The 25,144-nt window shown below is 41.8% G+C and overlaps 1 protein-coding gene and 1 long non-coding RNA gene across 5 annotated transcripts in view; both read right to left on the reverse strand.

Moving 5' to 3' along the window:
* The window catches only part of igdcc4 (immunoglobulin superfamily, DCC subclass, member 4), a 67,882-nt gene that overhangs the window by 17,159 nt on the left and 25,579 nt on the right, over nucleotides 1-25,144 (reverse strand). Inside the window, exons 2-7 of one of the 2 annotated variants that reach the window (XM_086107457.1) lie at nucleotides 14,206-14,520; nucleotides 8,961-9,102; nucleotides 5,261-5,394; nucleotides 2,961-3,095; nucleotides 1,700-1,852; nucleotides 114-524 (exon numbers count right to left, since the gene is read on the reverse strand). In XM_086107457.1, coding sequence (XP_085963583.1) covers nucleotides 114-524; nucleotides 1,700-1,852; nucleotides 2,961-3,095; nucleotides 5,261-5,394; nucleotides 8,961-9,102; nucleotides 14,206-14,520 — 1,290 coding nt within the window. Of the gene's footprint in view, nucleotides 1-113; nucleotides 525-1,699; nucleotides 1,853-2,960; nucleotides 3,096-5,260; nucleotides 5,398-8,960; nucleotides 9,103-14,205; nucleotides 14,521-25,144 lie in introns of both variants that reach the window. The other variant, XM_086107456.1, reaches the window with a different exon arrangement.
* LOC147207816 (uncharacterized) lies at nucleotides 20,750-23,495 on the reverse strand. Of its 3 annotated transcripts, none has more exons than XR_015100554.1 (5): nucleotides 23,415-23,495; nucleotides 22,958-23,035; nucleotides 22,389-22,478; nucleotides 21,828-22,129; nucleotides 20,750-21,721 (listed from the first exon to the last, which is right to left on the reverse strand). It is a non-coding gene; the product is annotated as an uncharacterized LOC147207816 (long non-coding RNA). The 3 variants fall into 3 exon arrangements; XR_015100555.1 differs by having other exon boundaries at nucleotides 20,750-21,253; nucleotides 21,324-22,129; XR_015100553.1 differs by having other exon boundaries at nucleotides 20,750-22,129.

The following is a 25,144-nucleotide window of genomic DNA, read 5'->3' on the forward strand; positions in this document are numbered from 1 at the left end:
TTATACAATTAAATGACTTATATATACTGTATATATATATATATATGTATATATATACCTGTATATTTATATATATATGCCCACTATTGTGTACTGTATGTGTGCATGCTCACCTGCAGCCCGCTGGCAGTGCACCGAGTAGCCAATGATTCGGTCTGAGTTGTACTCTGGTTTGTCCCACGTGAGGAGAGCAGTGGTGCTGGAGTAAGGGGCGACCGAGAGACGTCGAGGCTGGCTAGGGAGGCCCTCCCTCACAATGACAGTGAGTTTGGCGGTGGCGCAGGCGGTGCCCAGGCCGTTGTCGGCGATGCACTGGTAGTAGCCAGCGTCCTCCAGGGCTAGCTGGTTGATGAGAAGGACGCCAGGGTTTTGGGTTTTGGTACGACGCAAGGAGCGGATTGGCTTGCCGTTCTTCAACCAGTGCAACACCGGGGTGGGCTCCCCTGAGCTGTTACACACAAACCTGGCCGTGTTTCCTCGGGAGAGAGACACCGTCTCTGGGGGCTGGAGAATGACTGGAGGGGCTGGTGAGAGAGGCAGACTTTGAAACATGGGCAATGGTCAGGTGGAGTGAGTAGGGGTTTGTCTGTGTCGTCTATTCATTAAGAGCAGAAATCTGCCGTTCATAACTCTAGGTTCCACTGTATTTTATATTTAATACAGAGTAGTGATTTAACTGCAAAATGAACAAGCATTAATAACGATTGCTAGTTTCTCATTCAAGCAGCCATTGGTATATGTCTAATTATTTGGTTGGTAACATGGCAAAAAATATCATGTTTATGTTTTTTAAGCTGCTGCCCAACAAAAACAAACCAAGGGCCTAAATTTGCTTGAATCGTCCCGTTTTCAGATTTCATTAACTTAACTTAACTTCTGATTCTGATTAATTGAAGTGAGGCCATCCTTAAGGAATAAAAAAGTCTCAATATTGAATAAGAAAGTCTCAATATTGGAACTATAGCGTGTCTCTTCTAGGGGCTAGTCAATGTTGTGGCCTATTGTGTTGCTGGAATTGGTTTCAACATACACAAAAGCAGTCCATGGCCATTTTTCTTTCTATATGCACTCCTGAGAGAACTGTTGGCATAATAGGAAATGTTCTGTTCCATTATTTGCTGCCCTTAGGGTCTCATAACACTCCGGGCTGCCATACACGGGTTAAGTGGAAAAGTGACAATCCTGTGATAAAACCAAGAAAATGCTCCGATGTTGTCTGCTCTAATGCTAAAATGTCATTTCTATAATGATTCCGAAGTAATATTTGTTGGTGCCACATTTGATATTTCTTCATGCAAAATTGCCACTGGGATTTACAGCCACCTTATGAATGTTCAAGGTGTTCCCAAAAGATTTGTTTTGGAGCTTCATTTGACGTGTGCTTAAGTGAAATTAGGTTTACCAGCAGATTTAAAGAAAACTGAATTGCATTATTTTAATGCCAGTGGTGGGCTAACCTAGGCACATTTAAAGCATTTACGTATTGGACTTGTCCCTTATATTCTAGTGCTGCTTAGGCAAATTTCCTCCTCTTCGTCACTCCAAAGAGGAATACGGCGCTTTTACCGGGCAGTACTTTTGCTATTTTTTTCCCCTTGCTTCGCTCCCTAGACGAATACAACTGACAACAACAACCATGTTCTGTACAATTATTTGCTGACTTGAGGGTATGTCAACCCAAGAGCCAAGCGTAACTTACCAGGCACATGCAGCTCAGCAGCGGCGGTAACGAACTCTCTGGTGCGAGGCTTGTTGGCCCTGCAGACATAGATGCCCCCGTGGTGGCGCCTCGTGTTTCTGATGAGCAGGTTCGTAGCGAGGACAACCACGTCTGTGGAAATGGGCTTCCCATCTGATCAATGTGGAACAATAAACAGTGTGTGACGAAATGCTGGTATTATGTTGAGATTTTTCAAAGACGCGGCACTCAGAAAGAGGGATTTTTAGTTTTTAATCATGCTCGGATGCAAATCTGTGCTCCGTTCGGTGAGGGAAAAAATCATTGACGATTCAGCTGCAGTCATGCAAAATATGCTTCGTGCACCTCACAACGTTTCTTTTTGAGACACTTTTTTGCCTCATTGTCATGCAATGTGCCTTCACCTCATTCATGTTTTACATTTTTGCAACACTTCTGACAGAGGGGAAAGAAGGTGAGAAAAAAAAAGACTCATTTAAAATCAGGTAGCGCAGTTCACATATTATCCTGAAGAGCGGTTGACTTCTTTTTACACTTCTATAGCAATTTGGAATAGTGAAAATGTCAAAATAAACAAATGAATAAATAAACCACAGTGTCATTCAAGCTCGGACAAAGAGAGTCATATTGTTTATATGAATTAACATTGGTTACCTTAATGTTACATTTGTATGACAGCAAATGCTAAAATGTTAAAATTCCACGTGCAGTTCTGTACAAGGTTGACGTTGCCCTCGATCGTGGAAGACATTTGTCGTAATTCAAGTGTTTTGAAATACAAATAAAACGGTGGTGAACCTGCGTCCTGGATTTGGCCATGATATGAAGTACACTTAATTTGTCTGTTGTCAATCAAAATTGGCCACTATTATTTTCTGTAAAATTTTTAATGGAACTTTGGATTTGACTTCATGTTAGCAGACTGTACAATCTCAAAGAACTGCCTAACATAAAATTAATTTGGTAAAAAAAAAAAGTGTGTGTGTGTGTGTGCGCTCTGTGAAAGCATGCATGAACTCGACATGACAAATCACCTAATGGAAAGCACCGCATAACAGAACAATGGAACAATAGCGGCGATGTCTATTGTTCGCGAGACTCTTCCAACTGCAGGTGAGCAAAGGCAGTTAGGAAGACTTAGGAAGACTGACAACACGTGAGTCATCGACACGTTAAAAGAAGACAGCAGAAGGGGATGAAGTAAGAAAATTGTGTTTAGGCATGGTGAGGGAAGTGTGTGTGTGGGGGGGGGGGGGATTACCTAGTCTGCTCCAGGACACCAGTGGCTTGGGCTGGCCCTGCGCCATGCACTCCATCACGGCTGGACGGCCGAGCAGCACCGTTGCATTCTGCGGCGGTGCTACGATCAGAACTCTGTTCAGGGCTCCTGCAGAACCTGGACAACAGATGATCACAGGAGTGCAAAGGCTCTCTTGAAACTGCTTCATTTCTTTGTCATTATTGTTCTTTCGCTCTTTCCTTCTTTGTTCACGTTTCAGCCTTTGACTGAAAGCTTAAGAAAGATGACGTATAACGGTTCTTTGTCGAGTTCAATTACTGTGTGACCCCTATTCTCCAATTTATTTCTTTTTTCTTATTATTTTTTTTATTTCTGGAACTTGTCTGCACATCTGTTGCGGAAATCTGCAGTTCATCCCAATCGTTTTTATTCTGGGACTTTTTTTTATGCTATACTAAATACTGTACAGTATTGAAAACACATACTATTGATTACAGGTCTGTAATTTACCATGTATAGCAAATAAAGATTTAAGATGAGTTAAAGGATTTCGGACATGAGGAAGATGGAGAGCGCTCTGAGAGGCTCGAGGACATTGATCGGAATGTCGTTTTTCAGGAATCAAAGGGGGTTTCGACGCAGCAAGAATTTCCAAGGTTTCAGTTGCCCCTTCATGGAGTTGTTCATATGTCAAGTTTGTTTGTTTGTTTGTTTGTTGAACATAAAACATATATACAGTAATAATTTGACAGAAAATAAGGTAGATAAAAAAAGTAAAAAGAAAGAAATCAATCTTCATTCAACACAGTTATTATGTTCAAGGGAGTAGGAAGAAGTAAAAAACTTATCTAGTCCTACCCCGTTATGTGGTGCCACTGTGTTCGACACAATTATCCAGAGCACAGTTATTTCGAAGCCACCTTGAAACCATCAACCGGTGTCAACGAGGAGAAATTCAAAGGGAGCAGGTTATTTTCATAAGATATACAGTAAACGCCATGGCAACTAACACAAATATCTGAATTCGAAATATCACCTGTTAAATGGTAAAAACACTTCTGAGGAAATTAAGACCAATGTCTCCTTTCAGCAGGATTGCCCACTTTCCGCAGTTCAGCTCTGCGCCGTGTCGAAACTGCTAAAAACCAAACCGCGCTGAATGAAGCATTCAAAATCAGAGAACCATTGCGGGAGAACCACTGTGTCCTGTACGAAGCCCTCTGAGGAAGATACGTTTTATTCATGAGAAGACTTAGAGCGGCAATCATGCGGTGAAGATTGCGGAGTAAAATAGCAACTTTCATATTGGCTACATCATGAATACTGCCGCTCCATGTGAAAATTAGTAGCGCTGCGGATTTGCATTTGTACTTTTGCGCTGTTATCTGTAAATCAAGAACTGGTTGAGAGCGGAAGCTCAGCGGGCTTCCTACTGGGCATAAAGGAACCTCGGTAATTTGAATCCGCAGCTCCAGATCGGGCAAACGTTTGAAGCACAGTGATGATGGCATGAATAAAGTCTTTTTGTCAAAACCATTCCACAACCTCCCGCGATTGACCAAAGACTTCATGCTGTGCAGAGGGAGGTATTACATTCCAGCCGGTTGGTTGATTTAAAATAAAAGGCAGATTCTCCGCATGAATTTGATGTCTCTGTTTTTGTTGTTGTTGGAGTTTTTTTGTATGCTGTCTGTGTGTCTTTAACAAGTATATTTGAGTGAGAAACCACAATGGTGATCAAAATTCTAAAAACTGGGGATAAATAAGATGAAGTTTGTTAAGCCCATTGAATTATACGGGTGGCATCAAGTGCACAAACATCTCAAATCGAATCAATGAAGATGTGAAATTACCGTAGTTAACATTAAAAATGGGTAAAAGTTCATGTTTATGCAGAAAACAAATATGTGTTTTGGCATAAAGTGTCCCACTTGAATCATCTCATCTCCATATTGTGTGATTTTTTTTTCAAGATAAAACCAAAAATTGAAAACTTCATCTAGAGGTACAGTAATCCAACGGTATATTGTTCTGTGCTGTATCTCGTATTTTTATTCTCTAATCGTACTTACGCATAGTAAAGAATTTCCCAAACAATTAATGCCTGCGTGCGTTCAAGTGTTTTCATAAAATAAACACTTGAATGCGTTTAAATGTGTTCGAGCATGCGAGAGGGGTACTTTAAAAATGTATTGCTCTTTAAAAAACTTTATGCGGTCTCTCGACAGAGTATTGTGACCCACACATACATTTCACAGGGCTGAAGTGAAGGACTGTGTCCACCACAGTTAAAAATGTTCTCAAAGAAACCTGAGACCGACCTGCAGTGACAGTGAGCCGCGCCTCGTGACTGATGTCCCTCCGGGCAGAGTTGGATGCAACACAGCGGTAGGCGCCCTCATCCTCTCTGGTCACCTCCAGAATCTGGAGCACGCCAATTGGAAGGGAAATGAACCTGCTTCACACAGAGAGAAGATGAGAAAGAAAAAGGGAGACGGGAGTCAGAAGCCGAATACAAACAAGACGCAGGGAGTCGACACAGCCGAGTCGAGTCTGCGGGATTCCGACTGTGTCCTCTCAAGGCGTTGATCCTCCTTGTTAAAGCGGGAGACCATTGACTGCAGTCACAACATGAGCGTTGTGACTAGAATATGAAAACTCGATGAAAACATGAAGATGGAAATTAAAGCTGCAATTCTGGATGCAGGACTTGCACGAATGGACAATGATAACCATGTTGCTGCGAATAAAGGTCAGCGGTATTTAATTGGGCAAAAAGGTTCATTAAATGTTATCATTAAAACAATCACAAAAAACGGACTAGCAATGTTTAATGTGTGGGATATGATCGCTAGAATGACCCATTAAACAAAGTTCAACTTCTTAAAATACACTTAAACTAAAGTAAGTATTCTTGAACACCTGTTCTCACTTTCAGTCACGAAATGTGACTCTCCAGTGTAAAATTACTTTGAGGAAACAATACGACTCACTGGCGAGTTCTCCAAATTAGAGGCACAGCACACTTGCTTCAAGCAGTTTATCTGTCACTCCAGGCTGAAATTTGCTCGAAAAGTGACACATAAGGTGGAGAGTTGTTGAGTGCGCTGATGGATGCTTCACTCAACTGCGGCTGTTTCGTTCATGCTTTACGTCTGCTTCATATTTTCCACACAACACTTACATGACTTATCCCCAAAAATGATCGCAAATGTTATTTTGGCCCTGGAAAATTTTCCAAACCCTCTTGTGAAAACCCATTAAAAAAATGCTGGGGCGTGAATGATGAACCGTTGCGATTTCCCAAAATAGTTTAACATCATTTGAAAATCATATTTCAATATTACCTTTAAAAATAAAGAACTTACAAAAACAAAATGCACCAAGGATGTGCGAGGACACCACCTTGCAACCATAAAAATAAAAATTATTACTTTCCTCTTCACCTAGGAAGGTGGAGGTGAATGGTCAGTTGTGAATCGGTAGAGGTTCACTCGAACTAGGTATACTGTACCGTGAAATAGAACCAGGAGATGGACAAGATATAGACAAAAAATGAAAAAAACAACAAGCCTATGAGGAGTAACAAAAAAAAAAACCAAAACAAAAAAAAAGACCCATCATAGCAGCAGCGAGGGAAGACAAAAAGCCAGCTCATGTTGACAGGCCATTAGCAACGGCCGAGGTGTCCGAGCCTCATCTCACCCACGGGCCCTCGTAAGCATCAAGCTGCTCGCAGGTCACACGGGGCTACGCCAGCCATTAGTGACGAGCCGGGTGCGAGAGAGCTGGAAACAACCACCAAATAGCCCAGGCAGACCGGGCGCCAACGACTAAGTCATGAAGCTCCCCGGGACACAAACAACACGGGAAATAAACAACATCACAACAACGCCTCCGCAAATATGTAGCTATTGCCCTGAATACTTCACAGTGAACTCATTTAAACATGCAGTTGCGACCCGACACTTATCTGAGAGAGTGCTAATGCTCTCTGTGTATTTTGAATCTATATAATACATGAAAGTCACTTTTGGAATCGCACAACTGAAATTATGTTGATTCACATTAACTGCAGGAAGGGAATACAATGGTAACTCTACTTACGAACGTCTCTTCATACGAAATTTTCAAGTTACGAAACGCCTCAAAAGGAAAATATTGCCTCTTGTTACGAAAGACATTTCTAGCTATGAAAGGTAAAAATACAGTATGGGCTGCTCCTCGCAGCTCCGAGTTTCCTGAACGCAACATACTCATAGCTGCTCTGCCATTGGCTATTGGCGAGCATCATTCTGGCATCCCATTGGCTACGAGGGACCTCTACCGTACGAGTCTGAGTAGATGGATGGAAATGTTTCTCTCGTCATTCGAACCTCGAGCCATGAGACATTCATATAGTTAGACGTAAATGTGAATCACCCAGAAAGAATGTTCACCAGTCGGGCGATCGCTCACGATGCCGATGTTTGCCTTGGACATTTTCGAAGTACTGTTAAACGCCGACAAAAGCAAACGTCCTTGGATCAGTTCTACAAAACACCAGGCAAAAAAACACTTCTGAGAGAGAACATGAACTAAAGAGGGTAAAAGCAATGAGGACAGAGTTAAAAGTTAAATGACCATCATTTTTATTCTTTATTCTTTGTTTTTTTACATTATGCACAACTCTCATTATCGTGCAACAATCTCATTGTAACACGTATTTGTGACTTAATTTGATACATTTATATGCTTCAGAAATTCTGAATTTTTTGGGAGGGAGGGGGGCTTGGAACGGATTAGGGCATTTACATCGAAAACACGTCTCAACTTAAAATATTTTCGAGTTAAGAACTTTCTACCAGAACCAATCAATTTCATAAGTTGAGGTACGACTGTACAAGTGATCAAATCTATTTCTAAGCGTGGCTAGAGCATGACAACTTCCTGTCCATTATATAATATGTTCAGTACGGCTCTGGAAAAAAAAATCCAACTCTGAATGAACCCGTTTGTTGTCTTTATAACAGGATAAAGTGCCCATGTGAAAAGGGGCCGCTATTTAAGCAACGAGCCTATCCAAAAAGTTTCTTTGCAGAATTTATCACCTTGAAAATCCATTAAAAAGGAAAAGAAACTGTCAGTAAAGAAAAAAAAAAGATATATTACACAAGCCCATCGTATTCAGCGCACCTTATTATGCTCATTGTATTCGACAAACAGTAAAAACCACTTAAGTGAATTAGCTTGATAACCAAGGTCATAGCACAGGCAGAGTTGACTTTATTGTACCCCGCATTGTGGTAATGAATTCTATCAGAACCCTCTTGAAGACATTTCATAGAAAATGTGATGTATTACGATTTTGTCATTAATTAACAGGAACAAAAAAAAATGAAACAAGGAATGTTAATGGAGTTTTAGCCAAGTGACCAACATGCATCGCTTGGAATCGTCTGACTGCGATCAGTCCGTGGGATGACATTCACGCGCACGCCTGTTAATAAAAGTGGACCATTTGCAGTCTAGACTCAGGCTATTTATTGATGAATCAATTGTGCTTCTGTGACACAAATCAGCAGCAAATCCCACAAACACGGACGAGCCGGTGAATACCATCGGTCTCGCCGTTTTATAACCCGACGGATATTTGTAGCCGTGTTTTACCTCCAAAGACATTTGTTCTTGCCCTCCCCCCCGGCTTCCCCCAAATAAATTGGTGAGCCTCAGCACCAGGTGCATGTTCCCTGGTAAATTTTCAGGGTTACTCAATGGCACCCCATCGAATGTTGGGGAAAAAAAATGGATCCTAACACCATATCATCTCTTACCGCAAAATTGGGTGGACATGATAATATGACGCGAAAAATCTAAAGGACCCATGCATTACGTTTTGGGGATTATGGTTCACCCACTCCTCTACTCAGGTATTCCGCAAGCATTGCGGCAAGTCTGGAAACTTGAGCAAATGAAAAAAACAATAACACGAGAAGAACATACTACAAATAAGAGGCATAAAAGCAATTGAAGCCGAGTCACCTTGGGTCCTGGGGGACAGCGACTTTGTCCTTTTCCCAAGTAATTACAGGTGTGGGCACGCCATCGATCTGGCACTCGAAGCGAGCAGCCCCCCCAGCGGGTACCGTCTGAGGTGAAGGCTCCTGACGGAAGGAGGACAGACCTGCGGAAGGAGAACATGGCGGTTACACGCGTGCCGCGCTACCATTCGTGCACTTCTGCCTTGTCGGTCGCTCGCTCGGTGACACAGTGCAATTATCTCAAATCCCTTCCCGACAGTGCCAATATACGCAGCGCACTTTTCATAAAGGCAGTCTGATCAGGGTGGGAAAGGCACTTGCGGCATCCACTTGTACCTTGAGTGAGTTCAAAACAGATACTGAGACTTCCCGAGCTCAGTAAATCACAATGTATGCTTAATGTATCAAGTCATTCATAACTTGAACCTTATTCCAATTAGCTCCTCTCCACACGGGACATAACACCAGATCTGAATACATCCGAAAGTTAATCGTGCACACAGGGATCATTGACTTTTGGACATATGCCTCTGAAACATAATTCTTTTTTTTAATAAGGCACTTTGGTTTTTACCAAATAGCGACTGGCCACATTGTGCTGGAGGAAAAGTTTCTTCTGCACCAACTAAGTGGAGTTAAACATCACGATTGGGACAAAGCACTGGGATTTAATCTAGTGTGGCGGGATTACTTTGTCTCTTTAGTCGGAATTTGCTGGCAGGGCTCCAGTGTTCACAGCTTCCCACTTTCACACGCAGGGGGGAACGCTTCCTGCTAAATAATGCTGAGCACCAGGGGGCAGCAGCGAGCATGATGTTCGGGTCAAAGGTGCTTTTATCTTTGCCCCTTCCAGAAGGCTTTTTTTTGACTGGGGAACAGGACTATTTGGCCTGTGGGCCTTTTGGAAATGGAGAGGAGAAAAATTCCAATGTATTCTGACACCTGGACAGTAGTTTTAAGCCTGCTCTCCCAAGTATCATGTACAAAAAGTATTTACATATTTTGGGTTTCCCCGAAAAACTAAAAAAAACATAGTTCAGCCAACTTTTACTATAATTTTTCAGAAAAAATCGAGATCAAGTGTCCGTTTATGTACAATGATTGACCTAAGTTTTAGTTCTCATTCCTTTGGAGTTATTGAGAGATCGAGTGACTCCACAGCAATTTGTGCACAGCCTCATTAATCCTCTCGAGACCTCCGCTGAGTGTGTGCAGAGGCTAATGTGTTTTTCTTTGGCTTTGGATCAGAGGCAACTTTCTTTTTTAACAAAAATGCTACGTTCGAAAAAGTGATACTGGAGAGATAGGGCACTCAATGAAGTACCAATAAAAATCTTCAATATACTCATTTGCTATGTATCCTCTTTTGTCAAGAGTCACCAGTGTAATGCTAGGCACTGGTCTCTTTTTTGGGGGGTTCTATTTGAAAAATAGGTGCTGAAAAACAGATTTAAAATCTTACAGCCTGAATACACAACATTATTTTTGAGAATGTTCACATGCTATTGACAAGTTACCGTAAAGCTTTTTGGGTGACAGCAGCACGACCCTGGAATGGATTATTTTTCAAATTCCATTCTTTCCTTTGGTAGATAGAGAAGAATTATATTCATTCTAAGAGGTCTCACAGTATTAATTACATGACTTTTTGATTTAACATGCCACACTTTGCCGATTACGCAACTATCATTCATAATTACTGGACACAGATTTTTTTTTTTCGAAATCTTTTCAGAAAACTGACATTGATTTTTGTTTGGCAAGCTTCGCAGGACGGGCTGATGATTAAGCTTCAACTTCCATCTCTTACATCACCAGGTAAACACATCAACTCTATTGGCACCAAAGTGGCCGCCGTGCGCGTGTATGTAAAGTTGAAGCACAGCTGACCAGGGAGAGAACACAATATCATCTCTTAAGTTTTTGTTGTTTTTTTCCCCCCATGATGCAATGCATGTGTTTGGGAACAGAGCGAGTCCACCGGGGACCTATCAGAGCTCGCACCCATACATGTCATATCAACAGTGTTCTTTTCATGCTTTTAATGGTTGACATCATCGTAATACGTGCAATATGAATTCACCCAGTTTCCCTGTGTCGGTGTCAGCCTCTGCTTCACTCTTTGGCCCCGTAGCTATCAGATTGAAGCTATTATCCCGCCACCTCCATTTCTGCAAGCAAGATCATCCATCCATCCGATGACCTCCTTTCAGGACTGTTTGTTTTTTTGGTGAGTGTTGCACAGTGAAACCTCATCAAACATCACTCTGGTAAAACTAAAGTATTGGGACATACAGGTGTAGCCATAAAGCTAACACGGACGAGCGAGGAGGATTTTGGTCACACATTATAAGATAAAGACTGGAGACAAAACCAACATTATTGGGTGAGTTAAAGGAAGGCATTTTCTCACAGGTATTGATAAAATATTTGGTTGAGTGATTTAACAAATCATCATGGCTAGCCTGCTCGTAGACGAAAGTACGCTTAGCATTGCAATCCCAAAAGAGCACACCTGTGCCATTAATCAGAGCAACAGACAACAGTCCCTCAATGATCATGTTCATGGCCGGATTACATGAACGTTTTTTGTTTTTAATCAATTAATCTGTTTGGATTGGATTGGATTCAACTTTATTGTCAAATATGCTGTATGTATAACATACAGCACAGATGAAATTTCTTCCCTCTCAACATAAAACAAGAGGAGCCGCTGCGGGTGTCCACGCCGCTATCAAAAGAAATCTGTTGAGATGTCAGATTTCAGTTCATCCAGCATGGATGTTTTGGGAATGTGGGAAGGATTTCATATTACTCGCACATGCGGAGAACATGCTAGGGACTGTGATGCAGACAAAAATACCTCAATATAAGTTTTGTTTCGCTGGCTCATCCAATTTTCAATTATGAAGATAAACTTTCGATGAGAATGAAGACATACTTACTGTAGATTCATTTTGGCAGGCCATAAGGAAAGAGATTTAATAGGCCGATGCATTTCCAGAGCCGTATTTTTTGCAGGGATGTCATTATGGAATGTAATATGCAGGCCATATGTTGTTGCTTACAATTTAGTTCTTTCCATTGAAATCTCCACTGCCGGTCACATTCCTGTACATGGCACCACTGGGAAAAAAAAGCAGGTGGCTTGGGGAATGCGCTTTCACAGATGCGATGTGAGATGGGCTGGGGTTTTTTTTCCCCCAGCAAAGAGGAGAACATCCTCTCAATGTCAATGTTAAAGCACTTTGGCGTTGACCTCTCGATGCGCTGATCAAATCTCCCTCCATAGAGCCTTCACCACTGATTTAATTCAAACACCGCACGCACACAAACAGATTGAAGGTCACTCGTAATGGTCTCGGAAACCTTTCCCTTCACCATGACTACTTGCCGCCGCCATCCGCCTCCCCTCCATTCACACAACGAAGCCCCCCCCCCCGCGCCCCTTATCCTCCGCCCCCACCCGCCTTATTGTCCCTCCAACAAGAGCTCCTTATAAATAGGCATGTGACAGCTGACAAAAGCGCGGGCATCCGCAAAGTACACGGTCTCGTTTTACACAAAGCTAACGACTCAATAAAGACGACCTCCTAAGAGCCGCTGACAAAGAAGCCCTCCTTGAAGGGGGCCATTAAAAAGCGACTGTCTGTCCTCTTGTCTCACAAAGAGACGAAGATCCTCCGCGAGGGACAAACACCTGCGGACATTTTTTCATAACCTTCCTGACTGTTGCGTTTGAAGGAATGCGCTTGTTGCAATTGAAGTCTTTGTTGTCGTATAGGGTCCGATGTGCGTCGCTTATGCAATGACGGTGCAGTGGAACTTTCACAGTTGGGACAGTTGAAGTTGTTCCGTGCTCCTGTGACAATTCTTCCCTTCAGAAATGTCACATGTTCTCCAGGTTACAACTGTCGCTATCTTTCACCTATCCCATCGTTTTTTTAGGACTGTACCCCTCCTATACAGTTTAAACATATTTAATTACATTACAAAACTAGTGCTGGGCGAGTATCGCTACAAGGTATCGGGCCAATAATTAGCCTTATTTCAAGTTTTTGGGCACACGTAAAGGTTGCCAATACCAGCGACCGATACATCAAGCAAAACAAAGATGGCGCCCCATTGTCGCCAGTTAACAGAAAGACACAAAGATCTTTGTTCATAGTTGTTTGTCACTGTATTACCGTATTGGCCCGAATATAAGACGGCCCTGATTGTAAGACGACTCCCTCTTTTTCAAGACTCAAGTTTGAAAACAGACTTTTTGAACACCAAATTAATTTTTATCCAGAGAATAATTACAGTACGTCTGAAACAACTGATTGTAACAATATACAGTATTTGAGAGAAAAAGCATGTTATTTTGCCTCATTCAAATCTTAATATCTGAACATTTAAATATGTAAACTCAAGTGCAATCACATTCGTAAATGAATGGCTTCTGGTTTTTGAAATGTAAATTACATCATAATTTCTCCTCAGCTGCCGGTTAACCTGGCCAATCTTCGACCCACTTTTCTCCAGATTGTCGCTGTGTTTCTCCATTTTATGTTATCTCTTCTATTATTTTCTTCTCTTTTCTTTCTTACCGCTATTTTTTTTCTTCTTCGTGCTACAGCTATTTCTATTTTCATTCTTCGTGACAGCGGTTCACTTTGGCCTGGTGAGTCAAGTTCAGTATTCGCTTCAATGATATCTGGCACCATCTAGCGTCGTGAATGGGTATAAGGTCTAGACCCCGAATATAAGACGACGCCCACTTTTTCAGTCTTATTTAAATGCAAAAAACACCGTCTTATATTTGGGCCAATACGGTAATTGAAATTTAAGGATCTAGTGGTGACACTTAATTCTGTATCGGTATTGGTGAGTACTCAAGAGTGTATACTCGTACTCGTATAAGTCAGGAAAAAGTGGTATCGAAAATACAACACGAGCGCAGAAACGGGGTACAAAACAGGCAGCGAGTGATGCCCCATCCCATTTGAAGTGATTCAGTCAAAGGAAGACACATAATGACGTCGTCCATGGGAAGTAATTCAATATCAATATGATTCCTCTGTGTATCTATTAAACAACAACGACAGCAACGAACAGAGTCGTGGTGAAATAGGAGTTCAGAGCAATGAGGGAGGTCACCAATTCAACTGAAAACATTTTTTTTTTTAAATCATCAATCCCTACCGGAGTAATAGTTTTCGGGTTCATGATGCACGTCACATGCGCATTGGACGGCCACTTACTTGCCAGCAGCACATTGACAGTCCGGCTGGTCAAGGCTCCATGTGCGTTGGCGCTCACACAGCTGTAGCCTCCCTCCAGAGCCTGAGGGGACGTACCATCCTTGGAGGATAGCAGCAGGAAGAGGGAGCGGTCAGCGAGATACCGCTGCGCGTCGCTCCCCTCCGGAGGAAGGGGCTGGCCCTCATGCAGCCAGGTGATGTTGAGTGGCGTGTCGCTGGCCCCCAGATTACAGTCCAGTTTGAGGGGGGAACCCGGATCCAACACTACATGGCTGGGTCCGGCCCCGCAGCTCAGCTCCACCGAAACAGGCTTATCTGTGCAATGGAAAAAAAATGCTATCATAGATGTGGACTGAATGAACTCTTAAGGTGGTGCTGTAACCACAAAGAGGAAGCCCAATTTAGCCAGTCAGAAGCCACGAAAGGAAGTCATTTCTGGAAGAGGCACAATAACAACCATAGTGAACTGGAGAAAGGGGGACTCATACATCTGTTCTACGAATGTAGAAAAATAACTTTTAAAGTGGTGCTAAAACACCTAATTGTAAGGTCATTTTCATTAATGGGCAACCAGAAGAAAATAAAGACGATGAATATAGTATATTAGCCGTTTGACCGAATCGGAGGTGGCAGCAAATAAGTTCCAGAAAAGGCACAATAATGACAACAGTGAACTGATAAAAAGGAATTATACTTAAAGCCAGCATATATAATGTATGTAACCATATCAGCCAATTTTCACCAATCAAGGACTGCAAGAAGGTCCCTGGAAAAGGCACAACAACAATTTGTAATCAATGCGTGTGCAAGCCACAAGCCGATCACGGTTATTTGAAGTGCAATGCATTGCTTGGAATGACTTGCTGCTGCACAATCGTGACGCTCCATAGCAGCCATTTGATGAGTCTTGATTTTAACTCAAACATGACCATTTTTCCTTTCACTGATCGGATGATTGCATAATGGCTATCGGGCCAATTAGTCATTTCACAGGCAGGGCTTCGATGGAGTCAATAGTGCTGGTAGCACGCGCACTCAAGCACGCACACACACACACACACATATAGTACTGTATATGCACGCATGAATCGAGGGGGGGGGGGCATTTCTCAGGTGGGCTGTTATCGTGGACAGAGTGGAGTCGAATGAGGAAACCGAAGACGAGGAGCGGGAGGGGGCTTTGGGAATGAAACGGGCACTGGCGCTTCGACAGGATTTGGATGTCAGCAGCAGAACATTAAATTTAGAGCGGGCAAGTCCAGGAGCCAGAAGTATTGGGATATGAGTCACAGAGTGCCTCACAAGCCACACTGAAATGAGATTTTCTGCATATTACTTATGAAGAGAGGAAATCTTTTATCTTAATCCTGTTTACGGGTGCTCTGAAATGAATTGGAATACAACGTTGCAGGATACCGTCCATCCATCCATCCCTTTTCTGAACCGCTTTATCCTCACAAGGGTCGCCGGGGCGTGCTGGAGCCTATCCCAGCTGTCTTCGGGCAGTAGGCGGGGGACACCCTGAACTGGTTGGCAGCCAATCGCAGGGCACACAGAGACGGACAACCATCCACGCTCACACTCACACCTAGGGACAATTTGGAGTGTTTAATCAGTCTGCCATGCATGTTTTTGGAATGTGGGAGGAAACCGGAGTACCCGAAGAAAACCCACGCAGGCACGGGGAGAACATGAAAATTCCACACAGGAAGGCCGGAGCTGGAATCGAACCCGGTACCTCTGCACTGTGAGGTCGACGTGCTAACCAGTCGGGATACCGGTTGATACCAATTTCTTCAGATTTAGTTTGACTTTATTCTCATAAGTAATATCTTGCTTCTTCGACAAATTTGATGAAAATGTTGTTCGATATTGGTCAAAAGTGCAAACCATTTTTCCAGTGGTTGTTTGACGATATTGTTTGACTTTTGAATTATCCCTTAATAGTTCTTTTTGAGTTGGTATTGAATTCTATTTTCTCGTGACGGAACCCGTCAACCTTTCACCCTCATAATATTTTTGTGACCATATGCAAAAGGGTTTCAACAACATAAAAAAAATGTCAACAGTAATACAAAAAGAAGTTTAACTGCAGATAAAAACAACAAAGCAGCTATTCAACTTTAACTTTGTAGACGGGTCACTGACACGGGCGACGACTGCTTTTTCTTGGGAGGGGCGTCTTTTCACAAAAAGCAAAAAGCAGATCATTTTCAGCTCTGCTTTCCATTGTTATTATTAGGACAGACATCTGTACTGCTTTTCGACGCCGCCATTCCATCTGTCCATCCATTTTCTCAACTGCTTTTCTTGGACCTCATCCCAGCTGACCCTGGGCGAGAGGCAGGCCACACCCCAGTCCGGTCACTATTTAATCACTCTATCCTGCGTTACAAATAAAAGCAATACCGAATGACAGTATATTGCTTGTAAATTGTATGAATTTATAATTGTTGTTATACAGTACTGCACATGTATTCACATGTTATCTGAACCAGATTATCGTCATTTTGGTGGACGAGTGCTCAGCACGCCTCACAGTCGAGATGTTCCTCCGTGGTATTTCTCTTTCTATCTACGGTATATCTATTCGATTCCAAACGTGAACACACTTGTCATTTTCATAATTTCCTGCTTTGTCTTTGAATAAATAGCATCTGACCTTCGTCGTTCAGTTGGTATATTTCCCCTGCTTTTTGAGAGTGCTTCTTAATTTGGTTCTGTGGAAAACACAGCGATGGCAGAGAAAGACAAAAAAAAAGGTAGGAGGGGTGTGGGGTGGGGGGGAGTGGTATCTTGGGATAAAAGGTCCTAATGACTGAAGTGGGAGATAAAAACGAGCCGAAGACTCAATATCTGTGACGGGCAGCCAAAACGTGATTGTTTTTCATAAAGAGTGAGGCTAAGACAGGTAAAATGGACCGCGCTGGAATTGCTTGAAAAGGCCACTTAAACACACACACACACACACACACACACGCACGCACGCACCCACGCACGCACGCACGCACGCACGCACTCAGCGATGCTTCAACCTGCTATCTTGGAAAACAGCCAGGTCATTGGGTTTATCCACTGCTGCACGCAGCCCATGCATTTTCAACCCTTACTGCATCTTCATCCATTATGCACCAACATCTGTTAAATGATCGCAACTTCGAACAAGCGCTTGCATCAAATTCCTTAAAAATGAACAAATTTATTGATCTATATAAATGAATCGGTTGCTCTCCCTTCTCAAGTCGGATGGTCTGTTTTATTTTATGGTCCATTCTGAGCGAGGGGGGAATGAATCTTTTTGAGAGATTGTGATTGTGACATTTCTGCCATCTTTGAATATTGACCCATTGTCGATTTATTGTAATAGTGGTGACAAGCAGTTTTCCCAAACAGAGTAAACTAGACTTGCCCTGGCATGAAAATTTGCACCAATTTTTACGCTGATCGCACGAGTGCCTGTCTATAAAAATGAAGCCCAACTCATATACTGCATACTTCTATGGCCTAAACTAAAGATAAATTCAGCATCTTTTGGAGATGTTTATGAACTTTTTGAACCACTCTGTTGTACTTCAACAAATACTCCATCCATCCATTTTCCGAACCGCTTAATCCTCACTAGGGTCGCGGGGGGTGCTGGAGCCTATCCCATCCGTCTTCGGGCAGTCGGCGGGGGACACCCTGAACCGGTTGCCAGCCAATCGCAGGGCACACAGAGACGAACAACCATGCACGCACACACCCACACCTAGGGACAATTTGGTGTGTCCAATCAGCCTGCGATGCATGTCTTTGGAACGTGGGAGGAAACCGGAGCACCCGGAGAAAACCCACGCAGGCCCGGGGAGAACATGCAAACTCCACACAGGGAGGCCGGAGCTGGAATTGAACCCGGTACCTCTGCACTGTGAAGTCAACGTGCAAACCACTGGACTACCGGGCCGCCCTCAACAAATACAAATGGACAAAATATTGTAAAACAGTTAAATGTTCCGGTTGTGACTCATCTTTTTTGTAGTTGTAAGCAGTAAGGGACACCCCCACAAAAAAGTTTTCATTCATGGTATACATATTTAAATTAAGTGGTCGATTAATCCGTTCCCAGATTTTTCTTTCCCGGCAGATATCAGAATCATTTAAAAAAAAATCTCGGTTCAAGAAATAATGCTGTTTTGGTTGACAACAGATTTCAAATGATCTCAGCAAAATCTATGAACAGAGATAATATACCAGCAATAAAGGTACCACCAAAAAAAATAATAATAATAATAAAAAATAATAAAATCACGGTTTTGGACTTTTTGACACGTTTTAAAAATAAAACAAAATAAATTTGTCAGAACATATAATAGCTTAAATCTGTTCTTTTTCTGAGGAAATTGCAAACATCTATAGGAAGGGTGAGAAGCTCGGTCATCCATGAGCGGCTTGGCGTAGTGCTGCTGTTCTTCTGCAATGGGAGGAGTCAACTGAGGTGGCTCTGGCATCAGATCAGGATGCCTTCTGAACACCAACCGGGGTAGGGGGTGTTAATCCGAACACATCCCGCCAGAGGATGGCCCCCGAGGATGACCCGGGACATGCTCAAGAGACTGTCTCCTGATTGGCTTGGGAAGGCCTTGGGATTCCCCCCCGCTGGATGAATTGACTGTGGAGAGGGAAGGCCGGGCTTCCATGCTAAAGCTTCTATCTCCCCACCCCACCCCCATGACTCCACCCCGGAGAAGTGGAGGAAGAGGGATAGATGGATGGCAATATCTCTAGTTTGTCTTCTTTTTTGCAAAGTGTCTCATCTACAGTTTGTCTTCTTAGGAAATGAAGACAAGTACAATGGCAACAGTTTGAGCGGTCTGAATGATGATGCTGTAAAAATGTTACAGACATTGCTTATTACTTTGGCTTCCATGCTTCACTGATATTCATGTTCACACAATGGCAATTCAAAATGTGTTCACCGGTTTGTCAGAATCCAAAATCATTTCATCACGATTGCTGGCCAGAAGCTGAGCTGCAAAGTCGGCCCGTGGCTGGAGCGCAAAGCAGTCAGTTAGTTACCCTTCCCTTACGTCACGTGTCTGTCTCAAGGACCACGGGCCAAGTGAGGCCTGCCGAGACATTTAAAGTGGCTGGCAAGAGTTTAAAATGCCTCAGTGTCTTAAAATAAATACTGTACATCTAAGCATGCATTGACCGTAAATTACTTTTCTCACAAACCATATCCATTACGTTACCTGCAAAGTGACGGCATCGTGCCACATAATTGCGGTATTAGTATCCACATCAAATGGAATTGAGAAGTACAAATTAGGGGTGTCTCGATACGTTATTGATATTGGATATTGGTTCGACATGTACCGGAACAGCTCTAGTACAAACATACACGAATCCAAAACTTTCCAAGGACAGTAAAATGAATGCAATAGGCAGTTTCAAGACAGAAGGGAAGGCGAACGATCCGCATCAAAAAAAAAAAACGATTTGAATCGGCGTTCTTCTGCCTTTCGTCAAAATGTTGTTAGAGAAATACTCAAGAGAACAGTTTTGTATTCAAAATTAACCTTCCTTGATTTTTTTGGTCACATTTAATGTTAAAAATAGACAGTTTGTCCATATCTTCTGTTCTTCAGTTACACGGATACCGTGAAACACTATCGCTGCATCATTATATTATTGCAACACTGTGAATTCTACCGAGACTGACTTGTGGATACATCCCTCCTACAGTGCATTCTACAAAACTACTAATTTACTTTGCAAACACATTCTCCACACACGCACACACACATACACTGATGTCCTGAATCTTTCTCCAGCTCTCTCTCTCTCTCTCTCTCTCTCTCTCGCTCTGGTGTTGGATTAATTACGTTAATGGGAGATGGAATTTTTCCCTTGATTAAATGAGGCCTGACCCCCTGCCGTCACTTCCTGATGAAGAGGCCCGGTAATCCACAGAAAGGCTATACGATGTCCTCACACACACACACACACACATACGTGTTTTGGTGCATTTTCAGGACGTCCGTTTGTTCACCCGACATATGGGTACATGCCTTTCCCGTGGTCCTACAGGCTCCAAAAAAATATGGTAACCATGAAAAAAAATCAGGAAGACACCCATCTATTCAGATTTTGGCTAGGACGTAATTTTTTTTTGATTTATGACAAAACTACTACATATGAGGACATTGACTGGTTTTTGTGTATTATGGAGACAGTCACCTCAAACACACTGCCATTTCATGTTTTTGTGAATTTTGAGCCCCCTCGATACACATCATTTTCAAGTATATATGACTTATGAAGACCAGCTAAGAGTAAAGTGTGTAATTTTTAGATTGACTCCTGTTACATACCAACAGTATATGTTAGGCACATGTGTCCAATTGTCATGCTCGGGCACGGGGAGAACTCTACAAAGGAAGGAAGCCCAGATTCAAACTATCAATTGCTGAACTATGAGGCGAATGTGCCAAACAGTCGTTGATATTCATGGTAATAATACAAGACAGTAAAACTAAGCTGTGAAGAAGAAGAGACAGTTAAATATGTGGTCAGTCCACTTTCTTATTTTTTAATTGCTGACAAATATGAAATTATGAACACAGAAAACATGCCACCTCCTCTCCATGACACAAGGCAGTGCAATAGATGAGGGTTGTTTGAACTGAAGAAGATTATGTCAAAATGTGAATACTGTGATGAAGAATTTTTAATAAATGTGGCCATATATTGTGCCATGTGTGTAGCAACTTCTTCTTTAGCTACCTGTTAGACAAAAGCAACTTTTCAAAAAGTATTGAAATTCTTGAAATAGGATGAATTCAAATGTTTTAGGGTTTTTCTGAAATATCACCTCAAACCTAATAAGCCTATCTTTTGTGAGAAGTTTGTATATTGTACGTACGTTTATATACAGCAGGGGTGTCCAAAGTCGGTCCTCGAGGGCCGCTGTCTTTTTGTTTTCCAGCTCTCCCAGGATGTTCTAATGCTGCATCAGAGCTGACTGTTGAACTGATCATCTGAATCAGGTGTGATGCAGCTGCGAGAGCTGGAAAACAGGCACGACAGTTGCCCTCCCGGCCCAGATCGGGACATGCCTGATATACAGTATACCTTACATGTTCGTACATCTCCAAGGATTTTCCAATTTGCTCTTGAAGCTCATGAAACAATAAATGTGAAACAGTATTCAACAACAAATATGAAATCCGTAATTGACCATCCCACCCTAAATGCACCATTGCTATTGCTATCGTTAACTTGAACTGAAATGTACCCAGGCGTGCTCGCATTTCAATGGACTATCTATTCATTTCCCTTTTTAATGCAGTTATCCTGTTGTGGATGTAGTTTTTGATGGACACCCAGTCTCTGTCTTTCAGAGCTACTAGCTCTGCGTGGAGACAGGACTCACAGCTCGTTTTACCTGGAACGTTATGGCTTGTTATGAAATCAAACATATGTCTCTCAACAGCCTTCACTTCATCATCTGTCCACGTACGTCTCTTATTCCCACCTGTAAAAGAAGGCATTATTTATTAAAAATGGCATTGCAAATGTTAAAAATGCAAAATAAGATATTCCAGGAAATAATGAGAATTTTGAAAAAAATGCTCTTTAACCTTGCTTTTCATTGGAGCACTTTGACTTTTTGTTCATCAAAAGTACTTCAGCTTCAATTAAGATATGTTAATTTTTGCCATTTTTGTTTAACTTTAACTGGTGTTTTTGTTGTCCCGTGTGATTGAGAAGGAAGTGTCGTCCACGTTCTCTAACTGGGTTGGAGCAGAAATGTTTTCCAGGGTTGCGACAAAACTGTCGTCAGTGTTGTCAAAGGTGGTTGAAGCAGAAGTGCCTTCCATGTTGTCCGATGTAGATGGCGCATATGCATGGCTTGGGTTCCCAGAAGTGTCAGAGCTTGAGCCTTTGAAAAATTACACAAAAATAGTTGAATGTGGCTTTTCACCATTGCTTTCTTATATGTGCCAAATCGTCTCCTAATTTCTCAATTTTCTTTCGGCTGTCGAGGCCTAATGTGTTTTCAACCTGCACATTTTGCATCTTTCAACACCATTTTCAAATACTGTAGTAAATTGTTTCTAATTCATACATAGTTGTGCATAAAGACTGAGATTATCAGGCACCAATTTACTCTGTCTTATGTCATAACTTGAGGACATTACCATTTTCTGTGTAAGTGAGAATCGCTTTTTCTTGATTAAGGTCAGCATTGGTTTCTTTGCTCAAATCGTCATCGCTCGTGGTTACTTCATCTGGTTGGGTTAAAAAAAAACAGACAGGACAAAATGCTTTTGTTTCAGGGTAAACGCAGAATGTTAGATGTTTTAAAAATGATATTTAAACAACATCAAAATATTCAGCATTCTTCGTTCTGACCAGTTAATAAATGAAGAAACATTATTTCTCATTGAACATTGCTCACAGGAGAGTTTGGGAATAACGTACCACACTATAGAAAGTTTAACTCTGTTCAGCTCTGTGGAACAGCAATATGGGGACATTCAGACACAGCCTCTCCAGAGTTAGGTTAAGACAAAAGTCATGTCACCTGAAACACACTCAGGTTTTTCAGGTCTAAAGAAATATGAGGACATGACGACTGAAATCATGGAGAGTCCATGTTTCTGATTTATAACTTCTCCTGTGTTTGTCAAAGAAAGCTGTAAACTCAAAACTGGTATATATTGATAAAACGCAATGTTTTATCATGAAACGATTTGATAAATAAAACCTGTTGTAAGGATGAAATGAATCTTCCACTCCTTTCTTGATCTTCAGAAGGTTTCATCAGGATCCGAATACCTGGTGTCTGCAACATAGCAACAGTGCAGTGTCAGAAATATTCAAATTTATTCATCCTAATTAGTTAATAAATGAATAAACATTGTTTTTCATTGAACATCGCTCACAGGAGAGTTTGGGATTAATATACCACACTATAGAAAGTTAAAACTGTTCAGCTCTGTGTAACAGCAATATGGGGACATTCGAACACAGGCTCTACAGAGTTAGGTTAAGACAAAAGTCATGTCACCTGAAACACACTCAGGTTTTTCAGGTCTAAAGAAATATGAGGACATGACGACTGAAATCATGGAGAGTCCACGTTTCTGATTTATAACTTCTCCTGTGTTTGTCAAAGAAAGCTGTAAACTCAAAACTGGTATATAATGATAAGACGTAGTAACCTGTTGTAAGGATGAAGTGGATCTCTCATTCCATTCTTGGTCTCCAGAAGGTTCAGTCAGGTACCCGTCACTTGGTGTCTGCAACATAACAACATTACGGTGTCAAAATATTCAGCATTCTTCATTCTGACCAATTAAGAGATGAATAAACATTATTTCTCATTGAACATCGCTCACAGGAGGGTTTGGGATTAATATACCACACTGTAGAAAGTTAACACCGTTCAGTTCTGTGGAACAGCAATATGGGGACATTCGAACACAGGCTCTCCAGAGTTAGGTTAAGACAAAAGTCATGTCACCTGAAACACACTCAGGTTTTTCAGGTCTAAAGAAATATGAGGACATGACGACTGAAATCATGGAGAGTCCATGTTTCTGATTTATAACTTCTCCTGCGTTTGTCAAAGAAAGCTGTAAACTCAAAACTCGTATATAATGATAAAACGTAGTAACCTGTTGTAAGGATGAAGTGGATCTCTCACTCCCTTCTTGGTCTTCAGAAGGTTCAGTTAGATCCCGTCACTTGGTATCTGCAACATAACAACATTACGGTGTCAAAATATTCAGCATTCTTCATTCTGACCAGTTAAGAAATGAATAAACATTATTTCTCATTGAACATTGCTCACAGGAGAGTTTGGGATTAATGTACCACACTATAGAAAGTTAACACTGTTCAGCTCTGTGGAACAGCAATATGGGGACATTCAAACACAACCTCTCCAGAGTTAGGTTAAGACAAAAGTCATGTCACCTGAAACACACTCAGGTTTTTCAGGTCTAAAGAAATATGAGGACATGACGACTGAAATCATGGAGAGGCCACGTTTCTGATTTATAACTTCTCCTGCGTTTGTCAAAGAAAGCTGTAAACTCAAAACTGGTATATAATGATAAGACGTAGTAACCTGTTGTAAGGATGAAGCGGATCTCTCACTCCCTTCTTGGTCTCCAGAAGGTTCAGTCAGGATCCCGTCACTTGGTATCTGCAACATAACATTACGGTGTCAAAATATTCAGCATTCTTCATTCTGACCAATTAAGAAATGAATAAACATTATTTCTCATTGAACATAGCTCACAGGAGAGTTTGGGATTAATATACCACACTGTAGAAAATTAACACTGTTCAGTTCTGTGGAACAACAATATGGGGACATTCGAACACAGGCTCTCCAGAGTTAGGTTAAGACAAGTCATGTCACCTGAAACACACTCAGGTCTTTCAGGTCTAAAGAAATATGAGGACATGACGACTGAAATCATGGAGAGTCCATGTTTCTGATTTATAACTTCTCCTGTGTTTGTCAAAGAAAGCTGTAAACTCAAAACTGATATACACTGATAAAATGCAATGACCTGTTGTAAGGATGAAGTAAATCTTCCACTCTTTTCTTGATCTTCAGAAGGTTTCATCAGGATCCGAACACCTGGTGTCTGCAACATAGCAGCATTGCAGTGTCAGAAATATTCAAATTTATTCATCCTAATTAGTTAATAAATTAATAAACATTGTTTTTCATTGAACATCGCTCACAGGAGGGTTTGGGATTAATATACCACACTATAGAAGGTTAACACTGTTCAGCTCTGTGTAACAGCAATATGGGGACATTCGAACACAGGCTCTCCAGAGTTAGGTCCAGACAAAAGTCATGTCACCTGAAACACACTCAGGTTTTTCAGGTCTAAAGAAATATGAGGACATGACGACTGAAATCATGACG

Source organism: Hippocampus guttulatus, chromosome 3 (genome assembly GCF_054856545.1).
Source record: "Hippocampus guttulatus isolate MCC_2025c chromosome 3, RoL_Hgut_1.0, whole genome shotgun sequence".
In the NCBI taxonomy this organism is placed as follows: domain Eukaryota; kingdom Metazoa; phylum Chordata; class Actinopteri; order Syngnathiformes; family Syngnathidae; genus Hippocampus; species Hippocampus guttulatus.